We start from the raw sequence: 25,219 nt of genomic DNA, 5'->3' as shown, positions 1-25,219 counted from the left end.
CAATCACTCCTATAGCGAATCATTCTTTCCGCACGGTCTTAAAATAAGCTAAAATATTGGGATTTCGGTCCAGTGCTAGCCACTGTTGGGGTCTAGTCTGGGATAGTAATAATAGTAGGAGATTTTAAAAAAGCATCCTAATAGTAGAAAACCAAGAGAGAAAGGAATGGAGGAACTTAACATTGCCATTATCAATAGAACAAACGTACAAAGTAAACTTATAACACTGAGGATTGACAAGTCTCATGGACCCGATGGTCTACATCCACTGGTCTAAAAAGAAGTGGCGGAAGAAATAGTCAATGCATTGGCTGCATTCTTTCAAAATTTCCTAGATTCTGGAAAGGTTCCAGAAATTTGGCAAACCATGGGCGAAATTCTCCCGAAATGGCGCGATGTCCGCCGACTGGCACCCAAAGCGGCGCCAATCAGCCGGGCATCGTGCCGCCCCAAAGGTGCGGAATGCTCCGCATCTTTGGGGGCCGAGCCCCAACATTGAGGGGCTAGGCCGACGCCGGAGGAATTTCCGCCCCGCCAGCTGGCGGAAACGGCCTTTGTTGCCCCGCCAGCTGGCGCGGAAATGACATGTCGGGGCGGCGCATGCGCGGGAGCGTCAGCGGCCGCTGAAAGTTTCCCGCGCATGCACAGTGGAGGGAGTCTCTTCCGCCTCCGCCATGGTGAAGACCGTGGCGGAGGCGGAAGGGAAAGAGTGCCCCCACGGCACAGGCCCGCCCACGGATCGGTGGGCCCCGATCGCGGGCCAGGCCACCATGGGGGCACCCCCCGGGGTCAGATCGCCCCGCGCCCCCCCCCCCCAGGACCCCGGAGCCCGCCCACGCCACCTTGTCCCGCCGTTCAAAAGGTGGTTTAATCCACGCCGGCGGGACAGGCAATTTATCGGCGGGACTTCGGCCCATCCGGGCAGGAGAATCCAGCGGGGGGGGCCCGCCAACCGGCGGGATTCCCGCCCCCGCCGAATATCCGGTACCGGAGACTTCGGCAACCAGCGGGGGCGCGATTCAAGGCAGCCCCCGGCGATTCTCCAACCCGGCGGGGGGTCGGAGAATGACGCCCCAGAAGTGTAGCAACTCTGCAGAGGTGGATTTTCACGGCCCTGGCCTGGGGGCCTTACATAGAGATCTGACTGTTGTGGTGGGAACACCATGGAACACCAATCAGAGCCTTGGTAGCTCTAAATTTGCTGATACACTTATGTAAATTTATTGAGCCTATCAACAGGCAATACAGAACAACATCGGGCTCTGATTGATGGACTTCCCTTCAGAGTGGGACTAGTTTGCCAGATGTTGAGAGGTGGTGGTGACTTAGATATGGATCTCCTGATTTGGTGTGAAGTTTCTAATCTTTCATCGAGTAAGGTTGCAAAGCAGCAGCCAGGTTTCTGGCATTCGGTCAGACGTCGAAACCTGAGGCAAAAGTGAGATCGTCGGCCTAGATGACGCGATGGCATAGTGGTTACCATTGTTGCCTCACAGCGCCAGGGAGTTGGGTTCAATTCTGGCTTTGGGTGACGATCTGTGTGGAGTTTGTACATTCTCCCCGTGTCTGCATGGGTTTCCTCTGGGTGCTCCGGTTTCCTCCCATAGTCCAAATAATGCAGGTTAGATGGATTGGCCATGCTAAATTGCCCCTTAGTGTCCAAAGATATGCCGGTTAGTTGGGGTAACAGGGTTACGTGGATAGGGGGAGTGGGCCTAGGTAGGGTGCTCTTGCAGAGGGTCGGTGCAAAATGGCATCCTACTGCACTGTAGAAATCCTAATATCAGGTGCGAACCTGTGAGGCCTTCAACAAAGCGAGGAGGAGGTGCTGGCCAATGGCCATTGATGGGAGCAGCAGGGCTACTCTCGTTCTCCAGGCCAGGGCTGAGAAGGACGGATGGGCAACCAACCAATAAGAACAGAAGCCATTTGGCCAGATAGCCAGCAGGAGCAGCCAGGCAGGCAGTCAGGAGCAGACACAGTCGTCAAGATCAAAGCCTGGCCACCCAGAGCGAGAGCCAAGAGGTGAGCTGAACAGCAGTCGGGATGTGCGAAGAAGCTCAAGCAAGCACCAGTGTTGTGTCTCGGGGAATCTGGGAGCAACGGCCAGTGGGAGCGAGACAAATTGACCACAGCAAGAAGCCAGCCAGGCAGGACTGAGAGTGAAGCAGGTGGGCAGCAGCCAACATCTTCTTTATTCTTGTTTTTGAATGTTGAATTTAGTGCCTTTTGTGGTGTCAGACATTTCTCTCTCAGATCAGTTGCAGTGTCTTTTATAATAGCTGGCTTGTCTTGACCATCCATCAGCATCACAGCTTTCCCCCAAATTATTGCCAGCAGCCAGTTACATCACTAGGACGCAGGAGTGACATGGGGTTCCCGCAAAGAAGTAGACCGCGGGGCCCTCAAAAGTGAAAGTCTGCCCCTGCAACTCTGTACAAGAATGGAGGGAGACAGAAAGCAAGAAACTATTATTTGCTTATCATTCATCATTGGAACATGCCAGATTCCATTATTAATAACTTAGTAAAAGGCCATTTAGAGAATCGTTAGATTTATAATGCAGAGTCAACATGGTTTGTGAAAGGGAAAACATGGGTGCAATTCAGCGGCCTCATCATGCCTGCCTTGGTGCTGGGAAAAGGCCGTTGAATTTCACGACTCAACCTGCATGAGTGAGGTGTCAAAGGCGGTTGTCTGGGAGGCTTTAAAGGTGGTGGTGAGGGGTGAGGTGATCTCGTTCAAGGCTAGGCAAAGAGGAGAGGTTGGAACGTCAGAGGGTAATAGATGAGATGCTGGAGGTAGACAGGAGATATGCAGAAGATAGGGACCCAGCGCAGTTGGAAAAGAGGAAGGAACTCCAGGCGAGCTTTGACCGACTATCTACCAGGAAGGTGGTATGCCAATTGGGGCGAGCAAGGGAGGCAGTTTACGAGCATGGAGAGAAGGCGGGGCCGTATGTTGCCGGGTCAGCCCCGTAGGGAGGCTGCAGCAAGGGAAATTGTCTAGGTGCGGGACAGGGCAGGAAAGTCGGTGTAGCTCCAGATCAGATTAACAAGGTCTTTAAGGAATTCTATGAGAGGTTGTACAGATCAGAGCCACTTGGGGGAAGCCGGGAGTGCAGGAATTTCTAGATGGGCTGGAGTACCTGAGGTTAGGGGAAAGGGGCAGGGCTACATTAGAGGGGGCGATAATGGGGGGCGATAATGGAGCAGGAGATAAAAGACGCGATTGGGAGGATGCAGTCGGGGAAGTTGGCAGGGCCAGATGGGTTTCCAATGGAATATTATAAAAAATTCAAAAATAAGCTGGTACCGCTGATGGTGGGGATGTTTGGGGAGGTGATAGGGAAGGCGGTGTTACCACAAACTTTGGGGCAGGCATCGGTTTCCCTGTTACTTAAGAGAGATAAGGATCCGACGGAGTGTGGGTCGTATAGGCCCAATTCATTTTTAAATGTGGTCGCAAAGATATTGGCGAAGGTACTGGCAGGTAGGCGAGAGGAGTGCCTTTCGAAGGTGATAGGTGAAGATCAGACAGGGTTTGTGAGAGGGAGGCAGCTCTTTTTGAATATTAGGAGGGCATTGAAAGTGGTTATGGTACCGGCGGAGGGGAAGGAAACAGAGGTGGTTGTGGCATTGGATGCTGAGAAAGCGTTTGACCGTGCAGAATGGGGGTACTTGATGGCAGTTCTAGAGCGGTTTGGAATTGGACCCAGATTTGTGGACTGGGTAAAGCTATTATATAAGGAGCCGAGGGCCATTGTCCGCACAAATAACATCAGCTCAGAATACTTTCCTCTCAACCGTGGCACTAGGCAGGGATGTCCTATGTTCCCCACTCGCGATTGAGCCATTGGCCATCGCATTAAGAAGTTCGGGGGTATGGAAAGGGATAGTGCGAGGGGGATAGAGCATAGGGTGTCCTTATATGCGGATGACTTGTTATTATACGTGTCGGAACCAAGTGTGTCAATAGGGGGAATACTGGAGCTGCTTCGGGTGTTTGAGTCTTTCTCAGGGTACAAATTAAATTTAGGCAAGAGTGGTGTCTCGGCCAGGGGTGGGGGCAGGGGTGGGGGGGCTGCCATTCCGTAAGGCAGGGACTCACTTTATATACCTGGGGGTGCAGGTTGCTCGAGATTGTGGGGGGGCTCCGTAGGTACAACATTTATGTTTGGTGGGGAGGGTGAAAGCTGATCTGGCAAGGTGGGATGGTCTCCCTCTGTCATTGACGGGTCGGGTACAGGCGGTTAAAATGAATGTGCTGCCACGATTCCTGTTTATTTTTCAATGCCTGCCGATTTTCCTGCCAAAGGCATTTTTTAGAGAGATTGAAGGGATGATTACCTCGTTCATATGGGGAGGGAAGGTGGCCAGAATTAAAAATGTGCTACTACAGAGAGGAAGGCAGGCAGGGGGTTTGGGTCTTCCGAACCTAATGTATTATTACTGGGTGGCGAATGTGGAGAAGGTACGGAGCTGGGTCAGAGAGGTTGAATCCCAATGGGTCAGAATTTGGAGAGTTTGGGTAGGGGGTCGGGATTGAAGGAGCTAGCGACTGCGCCGCTCCTGACGGCCCCGGGGAGATACTCAGGGAGTCCGGTAGTAATAGCTTTGTTGAGAATTTGGAGGCAGTTTCGACAGCACTTCGGGTTGGGGGCAGGGTCAAGGGAAATGCCGATTCGGGGGAACCATAGATTTGAGACAGGGAAGTGGGATGGAAATTTTCGGAGTTGGGAGGCGAAAGGAATTAGTACACTAAAAGATTTATTTCTTGGGGGTCATTTTGCGGGATTGAAGGAGCTTGGAGCGAAGTATGGGCTGGATCAGGGGGAAATATTTAGATATGTGCAGGTTCGAGACTTTGCCAGAAAGGAGATACAGAGCTTCCCAGTAGAGCCGGCTTTCACATTGCTGGAGGAGTGCTGACGACAGGAGGACTGGAGAAGGGGGTAGTATCGGCGGTTTACAGGACTATTTTGGAGGAGGAGAAGGCGCCGCTAGAAGGGATCAAGGCAAAGTGGGAGGAAGAGTTGGGAGAGGATATGGAGGAGGGGTTCTGGTGTGAGGTGCTCTGGAGGGTGAACGCCTCCACTTCGTGTGCGAAGTTGGGGTTGATACAGCTGAAGCTGGTGTGTAGAGCGCACCTTAAAAGGGAGAGGATGAGCCGGCTCTTTGATTGGGTAGAAGATGTGTGTGAACGTTGCGGGGGGGGGGGGGGAGGGGGCCCGCAAACCACGTTCATATGTTTTGGTCCTGTCCAAAGCTGAGGATTACTGGGAGGTGTTTAGGGTAATCTCTAAAGTGGTGCACATGAAACTGGACCCGGGCCCTCGGGAGGCCATATTCGGGGTGTCTGACCAGCCGGGGTTGGAAATGGGCGCAGAGGAAGATGTAGCCTTCACCTCATTGATCGCCCGAAGGCGGATCCTGTTACGGTGGAGATTGTGGTGATATGCATCACTGTAAAGACACAAGGGGTTAATGTAAATACATGGAGACTAGCTAGATACTAGAGGGAGCACCAGAGACATGACACACAGACACTCAACGAATAGAACAGTTAGATAGGACACGACCAATGAGCATTCACGATACACACAGCGGTGACACGACCACAGGAGGGCATTACACCAACCCATATATAAAGGACACAACACACATGATCTTTCTCTTTCCAGTGGAGACAGTCAGTGAGTAGAGACACAGGGTTGATTCAATATTACACCCACCACGTGGATTGTAGCAGACTGGTTAGTCAGTCTGAGTAGCTATAGAAGGATTAACAGTAGTGGCGAACCCTAGTAGGAGAAGTGTAAATAGTTTAATAAACGTATTGAAGTTACCTCCATGTTTGAACCTTCCTTTGTCAAGTGCACCACAAGGAAGCCGCTTATGCTACGCCTAGAGCATAACAAGACAGAGATCAACCTCTCCACCCTATGCCCTGGCGTGGCGGGGGGACCTGCTGAAATTCTTAACGCTTGAAAAGGTCAAATTTGAACTGAGGGGAAGGATGGAGGGGTTCTACAATTCATGGGCGTTATTTATTATGCACTATCCAGAATTGGATTACATCGAACATTAGGGGGGGGCTGGGAGGGTTGGGGGGAGGGGGAATGTATCTGTTAATGGTGACTATGGGTGATTCCTGATTCCTTTTTGTCATTTGTTTATGTTAACATGCAGGCCAATGTTTGGGGTTTGGTTGGTGGGAGGATGGGATCGTTGTTATTGATATGGGGATTTATATTACATTCGTTACTGATTATTGTTTATTGTAGGGTGTAAATTTGGGAGAAAATGTGAAAAAGGAGAATAAAAAATATTTTAAAAAAAGAATTTCGCGACTTGCCTGCATCGGGAATCGCGGCGCTGAAAATGTCTCGCAAGATTCAACATGTGAATTTCTAAACCCCTGTTAGTGTGTGCACAATTTTAAAATACCAGCAGCAGGCATTTGTGGGCTGAAAGAGGATTGTTTATTCACTCACTTACCCCGAAAGACCCAAAAGCTGTGTCAGTTACATAATGCACACTCAAGAAAAATATAATTAAAGAACATAGTTCAATTCTACAATCATTAAACAAATGGAATAGTTAACAGTCTATGTGTCTTTACAAGTGCAGTAAAAAGGAATCTTTTTTCCCCACTCTTGAATTGTCGTTCCAATAATTTCAGGTAGTTGGTGGTGGACGTTAGGAATATTGCAGGATTCATTTGGGTAGAAGGTTGTTCAACAGATGATGAGGTCAGGCATTTTGGGCTGTTGTATCAGGACGTCCAATTTCTTACAAGTCAACACTGAGCTTTGAAATCAGACTAAGAAGTTTTTAAAAACATTTTTAACCTTAAAGGTATAGGTCGCACAGCGTTTTCTGCCGCTGTTGTTTTGTCAGTGTTATTCTGCAGACTGTGCCCCGGTCTCTACTGAGTTTTGAGTTAAAAGGATTTTAATAACAGAGAACGTGTTTCAGTCACATGGTCAATGACCATTGATATATACTAGAAAGTAGATTGTGGCCTTTCACTTTTATAGAACAGTTTCTCTCACATGGACAACAACCATTTATATACAATAGAAGGTAGATTGTAGTCTGTCACACTAAACTGGTGGATAACTGGTTTTGTCAATTTTCCCTATTTACACTGTAAACCGTGAGACAGTCTAGGAGTCCTTTGGTTCGGAGTAAGGCTCAAAGAATGACAGATGTGTATTCCACAAAAAATAATGTCTAGGCATGTCCATTCAAGGTGGAAACCTCTTATGATTCAATTCAAAACTTTCCGGAAGCTTGATTGTTTGGTTTGAAGTTACAAGGTCACCTGCCACCTGCCAGTTCATTAATCTCGATTTATAAATGAATAATGGCAGTTCTAGAAGCTTCCATAAGGGCACAGTCCAAGTTTAAAGTTATGAATATGACTTCCTTTTACTGAGCATGTCAAAAATCTCCACCATTTCCTTCTTTCCCGTTATTAATTCCCAAGACTCAGCCTCTCAGGGGCCAAGACTTACCTGAGTTACTTTATTCTGTTGATTAAACAGGGCTAAATCGCTGGCTTTCAAGGCAGGCCAGCAGCATGGTTCAATTCCCGTAACAGCCTCCCCGAACAGGCGCCGGAATGTGGCGACTAGGGGCTTTTCACAGTACCTTCATTTGAAGCCTACTTGTGACAATAAGCAATTTTCATTTCATTATAGTTATGGAAGCATGTTGCATAAGTGCACAAAGTAGCAAGCACTGATAAGCAGTTTGTGACTGAGTACAGCACGAGACAGAGTATAAGCTTTGGAATTTGGTAAGTGAGCTAATTTTGAGGGTTAATCGCTTTCTAAAATCTAGTCAAGTTTGCACTGAGCATTTAATTACAATTTACGACTGTAAAGTTTCAACCTTAGTCAGGGAGAAACAAGTACCCCGCTGGAGAAGCAGAGACAGTTAGTTAATTAGGTAGCTAGTTCAAACGGTTTTGGCTAGCCAGCAGTGGGTGACTCAGCTTTATAGAATTTCAGGGGATGGTTTAGCACAAGGCTAAGTCACTGGCTTTGAAAGCAGACCAAGGCAGGCCAGCCGCACAGTTCAATTCCCGTACCAGCCTCCCCGAATAAGCACCGGAATGTGGCGACTAGGGTCTTTTCACAGTAACTTCATTTGATGCCTACTTGTGACAATAAGTGATTTTCATTTCATTTCAGTTGATATTAGTACCTTCTACCATCACTATCCATAGTTCCAGGCTACAACATCATATGTAAAAGTGTATGTTGCCTGTTATAACATTCACGGGAATGAGCCGATTAATCTCCCTGTGAGCATCATGGACTGTGAGCTCCTCCAGCTCATTAATTACACAGGATGAAACCCGGAGTTCCTGAGTAGTCCCGGCTGGAGCTTGGACTGTTACTTCTCCTAACCCAAGGGTTGAAAATAAAGCACTTTCGCCTCTCCTTTCCAGACTCCTCCTTGCCGCAGCAACTCAGAGTCCTTGGGGACTGGTTGGTTTGCGGGAGATATGGGCCAGATTGGCAGTTTTCTCCCAGCTCCGTTTGGGCAGATTCAGGATCTACCTCTGTGCCTTACCTGTGGTGGAGATCATAGTACTGTGGGTCAGACTTTCTTTCGGGCAGAAAACAGTAAGTCTTGATATGTGTACCACAAAGTAAACAAGCACAAAGAGAACAACTTGTGACTGAGTCCAGTTCTAGATAGAGTGGAAGCTTGAGAATTTGATTAGTGAGATAATTCAGCTCAGTGATGGACAAAAACGCTGTAATGACCTTTTATAAAAAGGAGTCATTCAGGAATGGGAGCCATATTTTTCAGATTTTTTGGGACATTGGGACCGGTTCTGGGGGAGTTGGAACTACTACAAATTGGACGGTCTATACCTGGGTCGGATTGGAACCAATGTCCTTGGCGATGCTTTTGCTAACGCTGTTGGGAAGGGTTTAAACTAATGTGGCTGGGGGATGGGAACCAAATGAGGAGGTTAGTTGACAGTAAGGAGGTAGTAACTAAAGCCTGTATGGAACTAGATCATGAAGTCAGCGTGACTAAGGGGGAGAGTAAGCAGGGAGCAGATGATGATCGCAAAGGGACTGGTGGTCTGAGGTTCATTTGTTTTAATGCAAGAAATGTGGTAGGTAAGGCAGATGAACTTAGGGCTTGGATTAGTGCCTGGGAGTATGATGTTATTGCTATTACTGAGATTTGGTTGAGGGAAGGTCATGATTGGCAACTAAATATCCCAGGATATCAATGCTTCAGGCGGGATAGGGAGGGAGGTAAAAGGGGTGGAGGAGTTGCATTACTGGTCAGAGAGGATATCACAGCTCTGCTAAAGGAGGGCACTACGGAGGACTCGAGTAGTAAGGCGATATGGGCAGAGCTCAGAAATAGGAAGGGTGCAGTAACAATATTGGGGCTGTACTACAGACCTCCCAACAGCGAGCGTGAGATAGAGGTACAAATATGTAAACAGATTATGGAAAGAAGTAGGAGCAGCAGCGTGGTGGTGATAGGAGATTTTAATTTTCCCAACATTGACTGGGATACACTTAGTGTCAGAGGTCTAGATGAGAGCAGAATTTGTAAGGAGCATCCAGGAGGGTTTTCTAGAGCAGTGTGTAAATAGTCGAACTCGGGAAGGGGCCATACTGGACCTGGTGTTGGGGAATGAGCCCGGCCAGGTGGCTGAATGTTCAGTTGGGGATTACTTTGGGAATAGTGATTACAATTCCGCAAGTTTTAGAATACTCATGGACAAAGACGAGAGTGGTCCTAAAGGAAGAGTGCTAAATTGGGGGAAGGCCAACTATACCAAAATTCGGCAGGAGCTGGGGAATGTGGATTGGGAGCAGCTGTTTGAAGGTAAATCCACATTTGATATGTGGGAGGCTTTTAAAGAGAGGTTGATGAGAGTGAAGGACAGACGTGTCCCTGTGAAAATGAGGGATAGAAATGGCAAGATTAGGGAACCATGGATGACAGGTGAAATTGTGAGACTAGCTGAGAGGAAAAAGGAAGCATACATAAGGTCTAGGCGACTGAAGACAGACGAAGCTTTGGAAGGATCTGGACCAATCTGAAACGAGGAATCAAGAGAGCTAAAAGGGGTCATGAAATATCTTTAGCAAACAGGGTTAAGGAAAATCCCAACGCCTTTTATTCATATATAAGGAGAAAGAGGGTAACTAGAGAAAGGGTTGGCCCACTCAAGGACAAAGGAGGAAGGTTATGTGTGGAGTCAGAGAAAATGGGTGAGATTCTTAACGAGTACTTTGCATCGGTATTCACCGAGGAGGGTGACATGATGGATGTTGAGGTTAGGGATATATGTTTGATTACTCTAGGTCAAGTCGGCATAAGGAGGGAGGATGTGTTGGGTATTCTAAAAGGCATTAAGGTGGACAAGTCCCCAGGTCCAGATGGGATCTATCCCAGGTTACTGAGGGAAGTGAGAGAGGAAATAGCTGAGGCCTTAACAGATATCTTTGCAGCATCCTTGAACACGGGTGAGGTACCGGAGGACTGGAGAATTCCTAATGTTGTCCCCTTGTTTAAGAAGGGTAGCAGGGATAATTCAGGTAATTATAGACCGGTGAGCCTGACGTCAGTGGTAGGGAAGCTGCTGTGGAAGATACTGAGGGATAGGATCTATTCCCATTTGGAAGAAAATGGGCGTTTCAGTGATAGGCAACATGGTTTTGTGCAGGGAAGGTCATGTCTTACCAACTTAATAGAATTCTTTGAGGAAGTGACAAAGTTGATTGATGAGGGAAGGGCTGTAGATGTCATATACATGGACTTCAGTAAGGCATTTGATAAGGTTCCCCATAGTAGGCTGATGGAGGAAGTGAAGTCTCATGGGGTCCAGGCTGTACTAGCTAGATGGATAAAGAACTGGCTGGGCAGCAGGAGACGCAAAGTAGTAGTGGAAGGGAGTTTCTCAAAATGGAGAACTGTGACCAGTGGTGTTCCACAGGGATTCGTGCTGGGACCACTGTTGTTTGTGATATACATAAATGATCTGGAGGAAGGTATAGGTGGTCTGATTAGCAAGTTTGCAGATGACACTAAGATTGGTGGAGTAGCAGATAGTGAAGGGGACTGTCAGAGAATACAACAGAATACAACAGATTGAAGAGTTGGGCGGAGAAATGGCAGATGGAGTTCAATCCGGGCAAATGCGAGGTGATGCATTTTGGATGATCCAATTCAAGAGCAAACTCTCTGGTAAATGAAAAGGCCCTGCCGAAAATTGATGTACAAAGAGATGTTCAGGTCCATTGTACCCTGAAGGTGGCTGCGCAGGTCGATAGAGTGGTCAAGAAGGCATACGGCATGCTTTCCTTCATCGGAAGGGGTATTGAGTACAAGAGTTGACAGGTCATGTTACAGTTGTATAAGACTTTGGTTCGGCCACATTTGGAATACTGCGTACAGTTCTGGTCGCCACGTTACCAAAAGGATGTGGATGCTTTGGAGAAGGTGCAGAGGAGATTCACCAGGATGTTGCCTGGTATGGAGGGCGCTAGCTATGAAGAGAGTTGAGTAGATTAGGATTATTTTCATTAGAAAGACCGAGGTTGAGGGGGACCTCATTGAGGTCTACAAAATCATGAGAGGTATAGACATGGTGGATAACAAGAAGCTTTTTCCCAGAGTGGGGGGCACAATTACTATGGGTCACGAGTTCAAGGTGAGAGGGGAAAAGTTTAAGGGAGATATGCGTGGAAAGTTCTTTACGCAGAGGGTGGTGGGTGCCTGGAACGCATTGCCGGCGGAGGTGGTAGAGGTGGGCACGATAGCGTCATTTAAGATGTATTTAGACAGATACATGAATGGGCAGGGAGCAAAGGGATACAAATCCTTAGAAAATAGGCAGCAGTTTTAGATAGACGATCTGGATCGGCGCAGGGTTGGAGGGCCAAAGGACCTGTTCCTGTGCTGTAATTTTTCTTTGTTCTTTCTTTGTTCTTTCATATCCAACGGTGGGATATCAAAACTGAAGCCTGGAAGGATTAATTAGGTGAGCGGGTAAGTCAGTAGCTGATGAATTTTAATGGTTTTCTCTTTTATCGTGAGATAGTAATTTAATCTGGTTCTGGGGGATTTAAAAGTACAGTAGTGAAATTATAGCGCAATTAGTTAAACCACTTCATATAGCAACAAATAATAATTGAGTGATATTTCTAAACCAAACATGTTAAAGAAAAAATAACGAAGATCGTAAGGCACATGATGTGTTGCACTTATAGTATGTGAGCTCTGGTGGATATCTGTGACCCACGGCAATTACATCAACCTTGAAGACGTTGTTTGAATATGTAGCACTTGAAGATCATTGGTTGTAATCAGGAAGGGGAAAAGTTACCAGGACACTTTGTACCAGGAGGCAGTCACACCCCTGTCATGATATGCAGACACACACATAATGATATACAGACAAGCAGCTGGACACAGAGAACAAGACATGACCAATAAGCAGGCAGGACATTCAGGGGTGGGATCTGACTATAAAAGACATGAGGCACTCACACTCTGCCTCTTTCCACTGATGAATATCTAGAGAGTTAGTCAAGGGTGTTGTTACAATCTCACACCTCCACCACGTGGTTAAGAGCTAGTCTGGTTCAGTCAGACAGAGTAACCACAATTAAGTTAGCAGAGTCAAACTCACAGATAATTGTGCTAACTGTGCTATTAGTTCAATAAACCTGATTGAACTAGCTTCAAAGTCTGGAGTATCTTTCTGATCTAAGCTGCATCCAGTTGCAGCCAGTGTTAGACCAGTGTACCTAACACGACAACCCCTTAGACTAAAACTTTGTTCTGTGGTCAGGGACAAGAAGGTATGATAGGTTCTTGCAGGTTATGTGGATGAGAGCACAAGCTGCAGGAGGAACGAGCAAACAGGCCAGGGAACCGTATTTCAGGGACCAGTCAAGTGGGGAAAATGTTGCTGTAGTAGGAGGCAGTATAGTTAGGGGGATAGATACGATTATTTGTAACTCGTGCAGAAGCAGGAGTCCCAGTGACATAGTTGTCTACTGGCCGCAAGAGTGAAAGACATCTCATCTGGGCTGGCGAGGAACTTGGAATGGGAGGGGAATGGTTATTGTGGTCCATATGTGTACCAGTGACATAGATAGAGTGACTAAGAAAGAGGTTCTGCTCAAGGAGGATGAGCAGCTCAGTGTTAAATTAGAAAGCAGAACCACAAAAGTAATAATCTCTGGATTGGATCGGATTGGATTTTGTTTATTGTCACGTGTACTGAGGTACAGGGAAAAGTATTTTCCTGCGAGCAGCTCAACAGATCATTAGGTACATGAAAACAAAAGGAAATAAAAGAAATGAAAGAATAATAGGGCAACACAAGGTACACAATGTAATTACATAAACACCGGTATCAGGTGAATCATACAGCGGCGTAGTCATAATGAGGTCAGTCCATAAGAGGCTCGTTTAGGAGTCTGGTAACAGCAGAAAGAAGCTGTTTTTGAGTCTGTTCGTGCATGTTCTCAGACTTCTGTATCTCCTGCCCGATAGAAGAAGTTGGAAGAGTACTGGCAAATTGTATAACTAGGGCTTTAAACTAATGAGAGGGCATTAAATTAAATAGTTGAGGAAGGATTTAAAAATAAGAGGGGTGGGATTCTCCATCGGCCGACACCGGAATCGGGAAATGCGATTGGGTGGAGAATCACGCCTCAGTCCAAAATTATGGCCGGCATCTAACGGTGCCTCGACAGCAGAGTCAATGCAGCCTACTCCGCACGTACAGTAAAAATTGTTGGCATATCATTAACAGGCCTGACCTGGTATTCCCTGGGGCTTCCTTGATGTTCCGTCTCTGCCAAGAAGAATCACCGATGGCGAGTTCATTTGAGGTTTTAAAAATCAGTTACAGGTGCTATGGCTGCTGAAGGAGAGAGAGAAGAAGCACATGTTGCCAGAGGCATGACTGTTGGCTGCCGGTGACCCCAGACCCGGCGTCTCCAGGCACAGAACGCCATTACCACGGCCTGCAAGGCAACCAACTTGCTGCGCACCCCACTGACTGGCAACCATGATCCGTGGTTGCACAGTGACACCGGCTGCATGGGTGCTTCTAAAGAACCACCCCCGCACTCCAACGCCCCCCCCAAACCAGGAGCCACCCGCTGGCGCAGCATCACGCAGCCCATCCAAGGGGGATGCCCACAGTAGCCGCATCGGAAAGGCACCGGACAGGGGTTGCAAAGTGTAGCTTTGGCATGAGCAGTGCCAGCCACTGATACCCCTGCTGGCAAGGATGGGTGCTGGGGCCAGGGGTCCCCACGGTGCTGGGCACCAATGGGCCCAGGAATCCGGAGACCAGAGTGCCAGGGGAACGGCCAGGGGTGTGTGTGGGAATGAGGGAGGACAGAGAGGGAGAGGGCTACCATGTAGACCGTTGGACCTGGTTGGCACGGAGGTACGCACCATGCTAACATGTCAGCCAATCACCCAATGCAAACAATGGATTTTGGCGTTCATCCTAGCCGCTGCGGCCGTGGGGATGCACTGAGGCTGTACAACCAGGAATCACTCAGGGAGGATCCGAGCCTGCCCCAGAGGAACAGGAGTCAGCCGGTGAGAATGGAAAGCTAGCCGCCCAACAGGCCGAGGAGGAGGTGGGAAGGAGATGCTGCATTATGCCTCGTGTCAACCGGCAGCGCTTTTACTTCGAGGACCTGCCGGACCGGGAATGTCGCCGAAGTCTCCGGCTGAGCAGGGAGACAGTGCGATATATCTGCCAGATCATGGCGCACCTGGCACCAAGGACGTGTGGGGGAGGTTACCCGCTCCCGCTGGTCGTCAAGGTGACAGTTGCCCTGAACTCTTACTCCACGGGGTCTTTCCAGGTGCCGATGGGTGACCTATCTGGGATTACACATACCTCAGCGCACATGTGCACCCGTGCCATCACGGAGGCCCTGTATGCCCGGTCGGCACAATATATCAATTCATTGTGGACCGAGCCCTCAGGTTGCCCGGGCAGTGGGGCTCGCCGCCATCGCTGGGATGCCCCAGGTCCAGAGGTAAACGAGTGGATGCATATCCCCCTATGAACATTGGCCCAACACAGGCTGGATCACAAATGAAAGGGGTTCCACTCAATGAACGTGGAGCTGGGGCGTCATTCTCCGACCCCCCAGCGGATTCTCCGGCCTGGATGGGCCGAAGTCCCGCCGATAAATTGCCTGTCCCGCCGTCGTAAATTAAAGTACCTATTTACCGGCGGGACAAGGCGGCGTGGGCGGGCTCCGGGGTCCTGGGGGGGGCGCGGGGCGATCTGACCCCGGGGGGTGCCCCCACGGTGGCCTGCCCCGCGATCGGGGCCCACCGATCCACGGGCGGGCCTGTGCCGTGGGGGCACTCTTTCCCTTCCGCCTCCACAACGGTCTTCACCATGGCGGAGGCGGAAGAGACTCTCCCCACTGCGCATGCGCGGGAAACTGTCAGCGGCCGCTGACGCTCCCGCGCATGCGCCGCCCCGACATGTCATTTCCGCGCCAGCTGGCGGGGCAACAAAGGCCGTTTCCGCCAGCTGGCGGGGCGGAAATCCCTCTGCCGCCGGCCTAGCCCCTCAATGTTGGGGCTCGGCCCCCAAAGATGCGGAGCATTCCGCACCTTTGGGGCGGTGCGATGCCCGTCTGATTGGCGCCATTTTGGGCGCCAGTCGGCGGACATCGCGCCGTTTGGGGAGAATTTCGCCCCTGGTGTGTGACCATGAGCTGCACATCATGCACATCTGCGCTCGATACCCGGGCAATGTACCTTCTCATCGCCCTGGCACACTCGACAGTTCCTGACACCTTTGAGGTACACCCCCAGGTGAGGATCTGGCTGCTGGGCGACAGGGGTTGTCCGCTGCGATTGTGGCTGATGACGCCGATCTGGAGGTCACAGACCGACTTGGAGATTCGCGACAACGGCGCCCATGCCAGAGGCGTGATTGAGTGGTGCATCGGAATCCTGAAGATGCGGTCCAAGTGCTGGAGGAACTCAACAGTATGGCGCGAGAAGTGATCCCACATCGTGGTGGCATGCTGCTTCCTCCACAGCATCACTCAGCAGAGGAGCGGTATGCTGGAGGAGGAGGATGAACGACAGGCCTCATCCGACAAGAAGGATGTCGAGAACCAGGATGGACAGGGCATGGGGCCCAGGCAGGCCCAGGTGGCCGCACAACGTATGCAGCAAGGCTGGGTTGCACAGGATGCTCTAATCGCTTCCAGGTTCACTGACTCGGGGATCTAGCTGACGGCACAAACATTCCATCCCACTGTCACCCCCCCCCCACCACCACGGCTGACCAGCCCCCCCATGACCAACCTACCTGCAATGACCAACCTACCTGACTCATTATGGGGTGCAGGTCCTGGGTTGGCAGTAACAGCGGGTCTGGTCCATGGGATGGAGGATGATAACAACCTGCTCTGCAATGAACTCTGGTGCTCCACCTCGTTTAGCAATGTCTGACTCCTGCCCACGGTAGCACTTTGCACTGGCCACCTGGATGCGAGCTGGATGGGAGACTGAGGTACGGATGAGGAGCGGAGGGGGGTTGAGTGAGGGAGGGGTGGGGTACTGGGGGACCCGGCCTGCGCCCACCTCCACCTCTGCCCATCAACCCCTCCCCCGCTCTCAGCGCCCACTCTGCAGCCAGCCCTGTCCAGCCCATCCCTCATGCCTCATATCCTTCTGGAAGAGCACCGAGGCAGTTTGCAACTTTTGTGCACAGGTGTTTATTTTGAATGCAGCAGGTGGAACAGCTGAACCTCTCTCTTACGATTTGTGCCTAATGCTATCCTGCATCCTTGCCAACTTGACTGGTGTCTAACTTTCTGGCCTTTTGGGTCCTAATGCTACAACAAGATGGATCCCCAGGGGGTACATCAGGGATGTTGGAGGCCTGCTGCAATTCCCTCCCTATCAACTGGGCCACCTTTGGTGGCCGTACTATAGAGCGACCGGGTCTGGATGGGCCTGGCAGTGCACGGGTGTCCCAGATGGCATGGTGCCACCCTGTTCTGCCCACTTCTTACCGGATGCATCAGAGACAGGATGGGGGAGTCTGAAGTGCGGTGGTGTTCTAGCACTTCCCCTGCGGGAGTCACTGGACATGGGCCCCATCACCTCCTCCTGCCTCGGGGTTACCGGTGGCCCCCGGGCTACTCCTTGGGACGGGATGTGACCGGAGCGAATTCCTGGGGCTCCCCTGCCACGTGGCACTGCCAGTCCTGGAGGCCCACTGTTGTCTTGACCAGGGTCTCCATGGTCGCAGCCATGGAGTACAGGGATTAGGCCATCTCACTCTGGGACGGTGCCACATCACTCAGTGAACTGTGCCACCTCCCTCTGGAAATGGCTCAGGTAAGCCAGCGCCAGGCCATTGCTCTTACAGCCCGCAGCCATGACCCTTTGCGTCTGGGCCAAGCTCTGGAGCTGCAATGTCCAGCGCAACCCTGTCACCCGTTCGTAACCCCAAGCAGATTCCAGCGAAGAGTCAGCAATGGAAAATTACATGAGTCCCCAAACACCAGTGAGTGCCTCTGGGATGGGGGAGGGTGTTGGCGACAGCTATGACCAGAAGTCAGAGTCGTCCATGGACTGGTGCTCTGGGGTGTCTCGGGCTGGCGTTTGGGGGCTCATGTCTGTTTCCATTGCTGACCCTTCGCTGGAATCTGCTTGGGGTTGCGAGCTAAGGGCACCAGAAGAGTACGCCTCCTCGCCAGGTTATCCTGCAAGACACAAGACATGATTAGTTTGTGGGTTGGGGTAATGGGTGGTGTGGGAAGGTGGGGTGGGGGTGGTACGGGAGAGTTATGGCGAAGGTGTTGCGTGGGGTGGGGGTAGTGAGGGCGTGGTGGGGTAGTGGGGTGGTGTGGGGGTGGTAGGGTGGTATGGGCGAGGTGGGAGTTGTACCACACATGCCATACAGACACAGCAACTCAGCGGAGGCTCACTTGCTTGCCCCATGCTGACCTCCGCCTCGGTGACTGCCTACTCTTTCTGGGCCCACCGATCAGGTACAGTGCCGGCTGTTCTATGACGGTGAGGGGCCGCAGGTCCGGCTGTCCCCCTCCAGTCTTCTCTCCCTCTCTCTCTGCGGTTGGGCACCACCTTAACTGATGGTCTTTGTGAACAGGGCACCCGGCCATGGAGGGTGGTATGGGTCCTGGCATGTGGTACAGGGTGGGGTGCACGCATATTGCTGGCCAGTGGGGTTTGGACACCAACCGGGTGGGGGGGTGGTGTCGGGCCACCCTAATGTCGTGCAGCTTCTTCCTGTACTGCTGTTCAGTCCTGGCGATGAGGCGCATGGCGCTTACAGCCTCTTCCATCTGCGCCCAGACCTAGTGTACTGCAACAGGTGGCAGCCTCCTTCCCACCCCGTGGAACTAGGTGGCCCGCCTCTCCTCCACAGAGTCCAGCAGGGTCGCGAGCTCTGCGACCGTGAACCAGGTTGTCACTCTTCGTGCTGCCGTGTTGTTGGCTGGGATGGGTGTGTGTGGGGAGTGGAGTGCAAATGTGTGGCTGCAGCTTGTCAGCCTTTCAAATGGCAATCCCGACCCTGACGAATCTGACACCGTTTTTCATTGGAATCGATTGAATTCCAAGTGGCCTCGGTTCTAGCCCATTAACGGATCATAAATTGCTCCAGGACCGGTGGAAACTTAGTTGTCATAGAAGTCCACCAATTCAGTCCTGGCACTAACACTTAGGGTCAGATTCTCTGATTGTCGACGCAAAAATTGCACTCGGCGATTGGCCGGAGAATCCCTTTTGACACTGAAATCAGGGGCGGCACCGTTTTTCAGATGCTCCGCCCCCTCCAAAACAGCGTCATCAGTGAGAACGCCGCACGCCGTTGGGACGGCCTCAGGACGTCACCTGAAGGCCCTGCCCTGATGCTCCACCCCCGATGGGCCGCCTTTTCGACAGCGTGGACCACTTGTGGTCTGAGGTTTCGCCAACCTCGCGTGGCGATTGTGGACCGCGTCCAGCGCCGCCACAATCGGGGGGGAGGTGCTGCGTTGCCCAGGGGGGCTTCAGCAGGGGGTGGGGGGGGGTTACAGGGGGCAACTATCTGTCGGGCCGGGTCCACACATGGGCTACGCCATGTTGTATTGCACGACAGCTGCAGGTCGCCGCCGTGCGCATGTGCGGCCACGGCAATTCTCCGTCTATAACTGCAGGGAAAGCCGGGGGGGGTTTATGTGGCACAGCTGCTAGCCCCCACACCGGGCGGAGTATCGGTGTGGGGGCGACGCCGACTTTTTGGTCGTAATACCGTAATGCTCCGGACATAGCCTCAAAATCGGAGAATCCAGCCCATAGTTTCTGAAACGGAGTATCCCGTCCGAGGTAGCCCATTTAAGACTAATAAGAGGAGGAATTTCTTCTTTCAGGTGATTGTTAATCTTTGGAATTCTCTCCCCCACCAAACCACAGAGGCTGGGTCAGTGAATATATTCATGGCTCAACTGGACAGATTTTTGACTGATAAGACAGTCAAGGACTCTGGGGCGTAGGACGAAAGTGGATTGAAAGCCATAATCAGATTAGCAATGGTTTTATTAAATTGTGGAGAAGATATGAGGGACTGAATGCCTCCTCTTGCTCACATGTCTTATGCTCTCTTACTGTCAGTTTTTATATATTATGCTATTTCTGCTCATATTCTAATTTCTTCCTATTATTCTTTAATCATCTAGTGCTGCTTTGTAAAGTTTTCTCAATATCACCATCATTCACAGTATTGTATACCTTTCTCTCAATTTGATACCATCCTTAACTTCCTTAGATTGCCACAAATGGTGCATCCTTCCGTAGTCTTTTTTCTCAATGAAATATACCTTTGTTAAAAGTTTTGAAATATCTCCTGAAGTGTCTGCCACTGCCTCTCTATCCTTTCACCTTTTAACCTAATCTTCCAGTCCACTATAGCAAACTCTGTCTTCATACCTATGTAATTGCCTTTATTTATGGTAAATACACCAGCTTCAGACCCAAGGTCATACAAGCGTGAACTTAGTGGGCGCAAACAAACCAAATTGGAACAGAGTCCCATGATGAGCACGTTTAGCCGGGTGTTTCCTGGCACTCACTGTGCCGAGAAACACCATGCTATTTATTGGGCTCTGTTGCAATTCGGGGCCTCAGTGGGAATTCCCTGCCGACGCCGCACTAGTCCAGTTTCCTGCATTGAGGAGCTCCGCTCGCCGGAACTACTCACTGCAGGAAGAGATCGCTGTATAAAAATGGAGTCGCAATCTCCCGACTCCCAAAGACCCAACTCACCTATAAGGGGGCCCTCGGGCCACCATCCCACCCCCACCCATTCTCCGCGAGCACTCCCGAGAGCACCTTAGCACTGCCAGGATGACCATGCCAGAATATCTAAGTGACACCAGAAGTATCAGGGTGCCACCCTGCCCAGAGGGCAACACCTGGGGGCCTCCGATCTCCTGGGAGACCGCCCCAAGTTCCGTTCCGTCTAGTCCCCCCCGCCCCCGTCTGTGGAGACCAGCACTGAACAGCGCTTGCCTGAGGTCTCCAAGGCGAAGGGTTAGATCCCAGGGCCTCGGTAGATTAGGCGAGTGCATTTTGAAGGGAGGCAAGCTGTCTCGCTCTAATTTGCAGACATGCAAAATATTGATTCCACCCACAATGGACGGGATTCAGATCGCGACGTCGCACAAGATCGTGTTAGGTCTCGCAAGGCGTGGTGAACTGGATAGATTCCGGAAGAGGGATTTTCCGGCATATACTGGCCGCGCTGCCTTTCGGGTGCAACATGGCCGGTAGATCGCCCCAAGTATGTGTAAGAGTGGTACAATCTCAGACAAAAATAGGCATTAATGAGTAGATAGAGTGGCACTCTGTTAAAGCCGAAGGTATTAGTGGTGATCTGATCAGAATGTGGGAGTGATCCAATCTCAGTCCAAGATAAATATCAGTTGGTAAACAGGTCAGAATGTGGGAGAGTACTGCAATCTCAGCCAAAGAATGGCATTTGAGAGTATTTATTTACTTTCTCACAGGAACTCACAGTGACCTGAAAGTTACATTGACATTCCAATTTAATTTAATGACTCAGAAAAACAAAACTTGCAATTCACGAACTTACCAAGATTATCTGTCACAATGAGGGCACTCTGAAACACCTTTAGCCCTTGACCCACAACATGGATAAAATCTTCAACCACCCGCATCAAGTAGATTGATCCAGGTGCAACCTACATGAAATGAATCAACATTATTGCATTAACCGTATTACAGTGATTAAATACAAACATTCTTTCATTGAACAAACCATGATTCCAATTGCAAGAGTCAATATAGTATAATTCAATATTCATGAGGCATGGAAGTGCAGGCAAGCGTAGTCCAGGACTGGCACTTAGTTTGAAATGCAGAACTTTTGGTTATGTTCTTGAGTTCAGTAAATTACTTACCATCAGTGCACTGAGTCGTTAATTAAGAGCACAACAACATTGACATAACTGTTAGATAACTGTTTACAAAACCTTGATGCTAAAATCAGAAGTCAAGTGGGGACCAATAGCAACTAACTGAAAATCCAAAGCTCCACTTGTACCAGGCTTAAATTCTCAGAACCCCTCTTTACAGTAATGATGTACTGACAACTTATGCAGGAGAAGGAAAAGGGCTGAATGCCTCCACCTCTGCAGCTTCAGACAAATATCGGGCATCTCCAGGTAGGACAGTGTCACATATGGTGGTACACCCGCATGCCAGGATCGCTAGCGTATTTGCTCTTGAGTCAGCAGCGACTCTACTGGCTGGGTCATGTGAGTCGAATTGATGATGACCACATCCCTAAAGACATGCTCCCTGGTGTGCTTACTATCGGCCTACGTCTATAATACAAGGGTGTCTGTAAACAGGTTTAAAAGACGATCAGGATCAGAGTTATAGGGAGTCTTTGCTGCTTACCGGAATGCTTGGAGATAAACAGTCAGGAAGGGTATAGAAACAGTCAGATGGTGGAAGAGAGAGCCCGCCGAGTGGAAAGAATATCATTTGACCTTGGGCCAATGCTATTTATCTGTGCCAGCTGTAGTGGGGACTGCCATTCATGAATCAAGCTCTCCTGCCACCGAAAATAACATACACTTTAAGCACAGTCCATCGTCTCCTGAGAAGGACGGATGCCAGAGTAACAGAGTTACCTCCAGTTCAAGTGGAATTGGCGACAACTGCATGGGAAGTCAAAACTCTTTCTCCAGTGCTCACCAAGCTACTTCTCCCCAAATCATTCTGCGATGATTGATAACTGTACCCTTAATGTAATGATCGCTTTAAGACCGGGCTTGGAGCCCTCCGGCTCCGCCCCCCCCCCCAGGGAGCCGTATATAAGGTAATGTTCAGTGGGCAACGTGCAGTGAGCACACTTCTCGGCAGCTGTCTGGTTCTCTGCTAATTAAAGCCTTTGTATTACCAATCATCTCTCTCGAGTTGTAATTGAGGGTATCTCAATTTAATTAGCAGAATACTTCGAGATGGACAGCGGTCTAAAGCCGGAGAAGCTCAATCTGGACGCTCGGTCGCCGGAGGCTGCTGAAATTTTTAAATACTGGCTTTGGTGCTTTGAGGCCTACCTGAACTCCTCAGAGACTGCAGTCGGCGGACCTCGCAAGCTGAGCTTACTACATGCTCGGGTGGGCCACAGACTCTCCTCCGTGATCGAAAAGGCTACTACGTACGAAACAGCGGTCAAAATCCTGCAGCAGCGCTTCATTAAGCTGATAAACAAGGTACACGCCCAGCATTTGCTCTCGGCCTACCGGCAGCGCTCCGGGGAAACGTTGGACGAATACTTGGAGAGACTTACCGCGCTCGCTAGGAACTGCGACCATAAGGAGGCGACGGCAGAAGTCCATATGAACTTGCACATTTGAGATGCTTTCGTGTCCGGTATACGATCCACATACATCAGGCAGCGGCTCCTAGAAGACGGAGCGAAGTACCTCCAAGGCACGGTAACGTTCGCCTCTTCTCTGAAAGCGGCCCACCATAATCTCTGCACATACTCCGCGGACCTTGCGAACCCCTCTCGATCCCCTCCAGACTCAGCCACGCTACAGGTCTGCGCCGCGACCCGCTCACACCGACGGCACACCGTGCTATTTCTGCGGGCAAGGCCAGCACCCACGCCAGCGTTGCCCAGCTCGCTCCGCTATCTGCAACGACTGTGGAAAGAAGGGACACTTTGCAAAGGTCTGCCTGGCTGGGCCCAAAGGCCAGAAACAAAAGTCTCATCAAGCCCAAAAATCGAACTCCCGGGCCCACAGGCCCCGCAAAGCGGCTGCGCGCCAGCCGGACACGCCCACTTCTGACACGTCATCGGCCTCGTGCGAGTCATGGGGGCAGCCATCTTGGCGGCGGCCATCTTCAAAATCCGACACATGCGACAGCCGGCAGCGGCCATTTTGTGACTCCCAGCAGCCATTTTGTGAGTCCGACTCAACTGAGGACTCTGACTACCCGCAACTGGGAACGATCAATCACGGCCGAAGCATCTGCGGAACTCAATGATGCAGGTCCAAATCAACGGTCGCGACACCCCCTGCCTTTTTGACTCCGGGAGAACGGAGAGCTTTATTCACCCAGACACGGTAAGACGCTGCTCCTTGCGCATCTATCCCGCCTCCCAAACTATCGCCCTCGCATCTGGGTCCCACTCGGTCCAAATCACGGGGTATTGTGTCGCGAACCTCGTTATCCAAGGTGCCAAATACACCCGTTTTAAACTTTATATCCTCCCTCACCTCTGCGCCCCCCTGCTGCTCGGTCTGGACTTCCAGTGCAGCCACCGGAGCCTGACACTGAAGTTCGGCGGACCCCTGCCCCCACTCACGGTATTTAGCCTGGCTACACTTAAAGTTGCACCACCCCCCCTCTTCGCGAACCTCACTCCCGACTGTAAGCCTGTCGCCACCAGGAGTCGGCGGTACAGTGCCCAAGACATGACTTTCATCAAATCAGAGGTTCAGTTAAAAGAATGGTTCATAGAGGCTAGCAACAGCCCTTGGAGAGCACAAGTATTGGTAGTCCGGTCTGGGGAAAAATTAGACCATAAACCGTTTTACGCAAGTCGATGCGTACCCACTTCCCCGCATAGCAGAAATGGTGAACCAGAACGCCCAGTACCGAGTATTCTCCACGGTTGATCTAAAATCCGCCTATCATCAGCTCCCTATCCGCCCGTAGGACCGCCCCTACGCGGCCATCGAAGCAGCCGGTCGCCTTTTTCACTTCCTCAGTGTCCCCTTTGGTGTCTTAAATGGAGTCTCCGTCTTTCAAATGGCAATGGATCAAATGGTGGACCAGTACGGTTTACGGGCTACATACCCGTACTTGGACAACGTCACCATCTGCGGCCATGACCAGCAGGACCACAACGCAAACCTGAGGAAGTTCCTCCAGACCGCACCGGCCCTAAATCTGGCGTGTTCTACACAACCCGACTAGCCATCCCCGACCGCATGCGCCCCCTTAAGGATCCGCCCCCCCCCCCCCCCCCCCCCGCCCCCGCCCCCGTAGCCTCAAGGCACTCAAATGGTGCTTGGGCTCTTTTCCTATTACACCCAGTGGGTCCCCACAAAGCTCGACCACTCATTAAGACCACGGTTTTTCCCCTGACGGCTGAGGCCCAGTAGGCTTTCAGTCGTATCAAGGCCGACATAATCAAGGCCGACATCATCAAGGCCGCCATGCACACGGTGGATGAAACCATCCCCTTCCAGGTAGAAAGCGATGCATCAGACATCGCCCTGGTTGCTACCCTCAACCAGGCGGGCAGGCCAGTAGCCTTTTTCACCCGAACCCTCACCGTCTCGGAAATTCGGCACTCTGCAGTCGAGAAGGAGGCACAAGCCATAGCGGAGGCCGTGCGGCACTGGAGGCACTACCTAGCCGGTAGGAGGTTCCCCCGCGTCACCGACCAATGGTCGGTCGCCTTTATGTTCGATAACGCACGAAGGGGCAAAATAAAGAATGATAAAATTCTGAGGTGGAGGATCGAACTCTCCACCTGTACGTACGATATTACATATCTTCCGGGGAAGCTCAATGAGTCCCCAGATGCCCTGTCCCGCGGAACGTGCGCTAACGTGCAGAAAGACCATCTGTGGGCCATCCACGATGAC

The 25,219-nt window shown here is 50.8% G+C and overlaps 1 protein-coding gene across 8 annotated transcripts in view; it reads right to left on the bottom strand.

Annotated features, from left to right (window-relative positions):
- Positions 1–25,219, bottom strand: part of LOC140418616 (adhesion G protein-coupled receptor B2-like) — a 1,340,408-nt gene that overhangs the window by 681,816 nt on the left and 633,373 nt on the right. For all 8 annotated transcript variants that reach the window (XM_072502156.1, XM_072502149.1, XM_072502159.1 and 5 more), the window contains one exon: positions 21,175–21,283. In XM_072502156.1, coding sequence (XP_072358257.1) covers positions 21,175–21,283 — 109 coding nt within the window. The remainder of the gene's footprint in view (positions 1–21,174; positions 21,284–25,219) is intronic.

Source organism: Scyliorhinus torazame, chromosome 1, assembly GCF_047496885.1.
Source record: "Scyliorhinus torazame isolate Kashiwa2021f chromosome 1, sScyTor2.1, whole genome shotgun sequence".
NCBI lineage: Eukaryota > Metazoa > Chordata > Chondrichthyes > Carcharhiniformes > Scyliorhinidae > Scyliorhinus > Scyliorhinus torazame.
Note: the sequence above shows the minus strand (reverse complement) of the source record. Positions and strands in the feature narration are given on the sequence as shown.